At 30.8% G+C, this 3,938-nt stretch overlaps 1 protein-coding gene across 1 annotated transcript in view; it reads right to left on the minus strand.

Moving 5' to 3' along the window:
- Window positions 1-3,938, minus strand: part of LOC106467714 (programmed cell death protein 4-like) — a 19,430-nt gene that overhangs the window by 11,449 nt on the left and 4,043 nt on the right. The window contains exons 2-3 of the mRNA XM_022395904.1: window positions 3,319-3,707; window positions 958-1,067 (exon numbers count right to left, since the gene is read on the minus strand). Coding sequence (XP_022251612.1) covers window positions 958-1,067; window positions 3,319-3,619 — 411 coding nt within the window. The 5' untranslated portion in view covers window positions 3,620-3,707. The remainder of the gene's footprint in view (window positions 1-957; window positions 1,068-3,318; window positions 3,708-3,938) is intronic.

Here is a 3,938-nt window from a genome sequence, read left to right on the forward strand (position 1 = left end):
AATTATAATAATTACTACGTTTACTGCTGTCCTGTAATTATAATAATTACTACGATTACTGCTGTCCTATAATTATAATAATTACCACGATTACTGCTGTCCTATAATTATAATAATTACCACGATTACTGCTGTCCTATAATTATAATAATACTACGTTTACAGCTGTCCTATAATTATAATAATTACTACGTTTACTGCTGTCCTATAATTATAATAATTACTACGTTTACTGCTGTCCTGTAATTATAATAATTACTATGTTTACTACTGTCGTGGAATGGAATATCAAATGTGGAATTATTAACTTTTACGAAATGGAATATCAAATCAATATTATTAGCATTTAAATGGAATATCAAATCAATATTATTAGCATTTAAAAAATGGAATATCAAATCAATATTATTAATGTTTACGAACAACATATTAAATGTGATATTACTTACGTTTACAAAACAGAATATAAATGTGATATTATTATTATTATTGTTTATGAAATGGAATATCAAATAGCAACTATTAACACTAAAAAGTAATTGTATAGATGGAAACATAGGTGCCCTCTTCCACTATTTTGAGCCATAGCACACAATCCTTCACATCTGTTGGGTGCCACCACACTAACACTCGAAAGCTCCCATTAAAATGAGTTTTGCACGGGTTTGTTGGAGTACCTGTCAAGTCTGTAATAATGCCCACTGTTTTGAGCCTAATACTGGTCCTTTAATTTTTAACCAAGAAATAAATACTTTCAAGTTCAGATCATGTTCTTATCTGTCTTAAAGACTGACTGTCAAATAAGATATTAATGCTCATCCAATGAATAACCAAACACATATCTTCATTAGTTTACCTTGGGGGTGTTCAGCCAATATCACACTTATAAAATTACCTAACAAAAAATATTTTTAGTTACAGTAATTGTTAATATTCCATAAACACAAAAATTCTAACCTGACTTTCGGAGTCATAGTTTGGATCATGGGAATCTCCATTAATGTCTTCTTCCTCTACAATTAGTTCACTCCCCGGTTTTCCCCATGTACCTTTACCACCAGCTCCCCCTGGAGACAAACCAGAAATAATGAGACATTACATAAATAAAACATTTCTATAAAAACAAAATCTACACGTTTGAATTTTGTTATGATGATAAGAGTTTCAAGCATGTACAACTATTTTGTTATGATGATAAGAGTTTCAAGCATGTACAACTATTTTGTTATGATGATAAGAGTTTCAAGCATGTACAACTATTTTGTTATGATGATAAGAGTTTCAAGCATGTACAACTATTTTGTTATGATGATAAGAGTTTCAAGCATTTACAACTATTTTGTTATGATAATAAGAGTTTCAAGCATGTACAACTATCTTGTTATGTTCTGAAACACGATTTTTGAGAGTAACACACGAGGTAAGGTTACTTGATTTAATCAAGGAATTAACAATAAAAAGAAAACACTGAGTATTATTTATTGGTTTGAAGAAAGTGAATTTATTGTCTTATAAAACAGTAAATATTTAATGTTCAAGATATTTAAAGAAACACGTATCAAAAGACAAAAGACCATCAATATCAGCTATGACATCAGTGGTACACATTAATATCAGAAAATAAAATTTGGGTAGGTTTTTTAAAACCTAGATGTTCAGTTATTCTTAGACAGATTTTTTTATTTTCCCCCACTTAATTATTACTCGTTAGACAACATAGCTAAAGAAGTAGTGTACTGTACAACTACACCTTGTGGATTTTCTTAAAACCAAACATACGGACAAAAAACAATATTCTGCCATTGTTTTAGTCCTGACAATTGTTTTTAAAATGTTCTGGACAACATAAGAATGTGTCACACTTCATTTATTTTGCAAATCGTTCATAACATGTGGAATTCGGTGACAGATCTTTTTATTTCTTAAACATATAAGATTTTAGCTGCCTTATTACCTAGTATATTTTGATCATCTCTCAGCATTTTCCAGAAAATTAAATTAAATATTATCACAGTTAATGTTGAAAACCTTTTCATTTTATCAAAATAATTATTTCTATGAAGTACTGCTTCACAAAATAGAAGTTTGTCATGCACATTTCTTTCAATAATAGCTAGTACAAAGTGTACTTAATACAGCTAGTGCAAAATGTACTTAATACAGATAGAGCAAAATGTACTTAATACAGATAGAGTAAAATGTACTTAATACAGCTAGTGCAAAATGTACTTAATACATCTAGCACACAAAATGTACTTAATACAGCTAGTGCAAAATGTACTTAATACAGATAGAGCAAAATGTACTTAATACAGCTAGTGCAAAGTGTACTTAATACAGCTAGCACACAAAAAATGTACTTAATACAGCTAGTGCAAAGTGTACTTAATACAGCTAGTGCAAAGTGTACTTAATACAGCTAGTGCAAAGTGTACTTAATACAGCTAGCACACAAAATGTACTTAATACAGCTAGTGCAAAGTGTACTTAATACAGCTAGCACACAAAATGTACTTAATACAGCTAGTGCAAAGTGTACTTAATACAGCTAGTGCAAAATTTACTTAATACAGATAGAGCAAAATGTACTTAATACAGCTAGCACAAAGTGTACTTAATACAGCTAGCGCAAAGTGTACTTAATACAGCTAGCACAAAATGTACTTAATACAGATAGAGCAAAATGTACTTAATACAGCTAGTGCAAAATGTACTTAATACAGCTAGCACACAAAGTGTACTTAATACAGCTAGCGCAAAGTGTACTTAATACAGCTAGCACAAAATGTACTTAATACAGATAGTGCAAAGTGTACTTAATACAGCTAGCGCAGAGTGTACTTAATACAGCTAGCACAGAGTGTACTTAATACAGCTAGCACAAAATGTGCTTAATACAAAGATACAGCTAGTACAAAATGTACTTAATACAAAGATATATAAATATAACTCATAATTACTAGCATGAAATTGGCTTTACAAAAACAAGATGCAAGCATAGCACACTGTAACTAACATAAAATGGGTTTAAAAATAGTTATCTAAGGGCAGCACAACAAGAAAACTTTATTAATTCTTTAATCACAAAATAAGAAACCCTGTAACCCAGTCTTTTTGGAATACAGATCTTTCTTCTCGATTAAACTGGGAAGACGAATCAAATTAAGAAACCTGATAAACCAATACTTTCAAAAGATAGACCTCCTTTCTTCTCACAAATAAAAACTTGAATGTGATATTAAAAATAAATCAAATGTTCAAACTTTTTATTCACCAAAAACATAAATAAAGAGATGCTTATTTTCTTTACGGTCCTACCTTTCTTAGGCAAGCCTCTTCCATATATATTTCTTGATCGTCTGCTATTTTTTGACAGCTTACCAAGCACCTTCTCCTCTTTTATGTCTTGCCCTTCGCCAGTTCCTTTATGCTCGCACAGAAACTTGGATGGTCTTTTGGCTTTTCGTTTGAGACGTTCTTCAGCATATGGTTGTTTCTTCATAAGAGAACCTTCTTCATTGTCAAGATCTTCAATTGGTATATTGCTTTCACTGCCAACAATATCTTCAACATCATCAACATGTTGTCTTTTTGTAACAGCTATTTCCATATTTGCCATTTGCTTCAAGTTGAAAACTAAGTCAATATTTCTATATGAAGACTGGTGGACTTGTCTTCAGACTGCTAGTATAGGAATCTCCAACTAGCTAGAAGACAAAAATTATACAATAAGTGAACAAAAGTGTAATCATCACTATGATGTCCCTCAAAACTACTGTAATTCTATCATGTATTATTCAGCTAAACAGAAAATATATTTCTTCCAGGCTGAAATAAAATATGCTTGTGGTATGAAGAAATTCTTATAAAAACTTGATATGAAATACCTTCTGTAACATATCACCAATGACATCCTCCACAACCAACAACATGCTGAA

Source organism: Limulus polyphemus, unplaced genomic scaffold, assembly GCF_000517525.1.
Source record: "Limulus polyphemus unplaced genomic scaffold, Limulus_polyphemus-2.1.2 Scaffold2715, whole genome shotgun sequence".
NCBI lineage: Eukaryota > Metazoa > Arthropoda > Merostomata > Xiphosura > Limulidae > Limulus > Limulus polyphemus.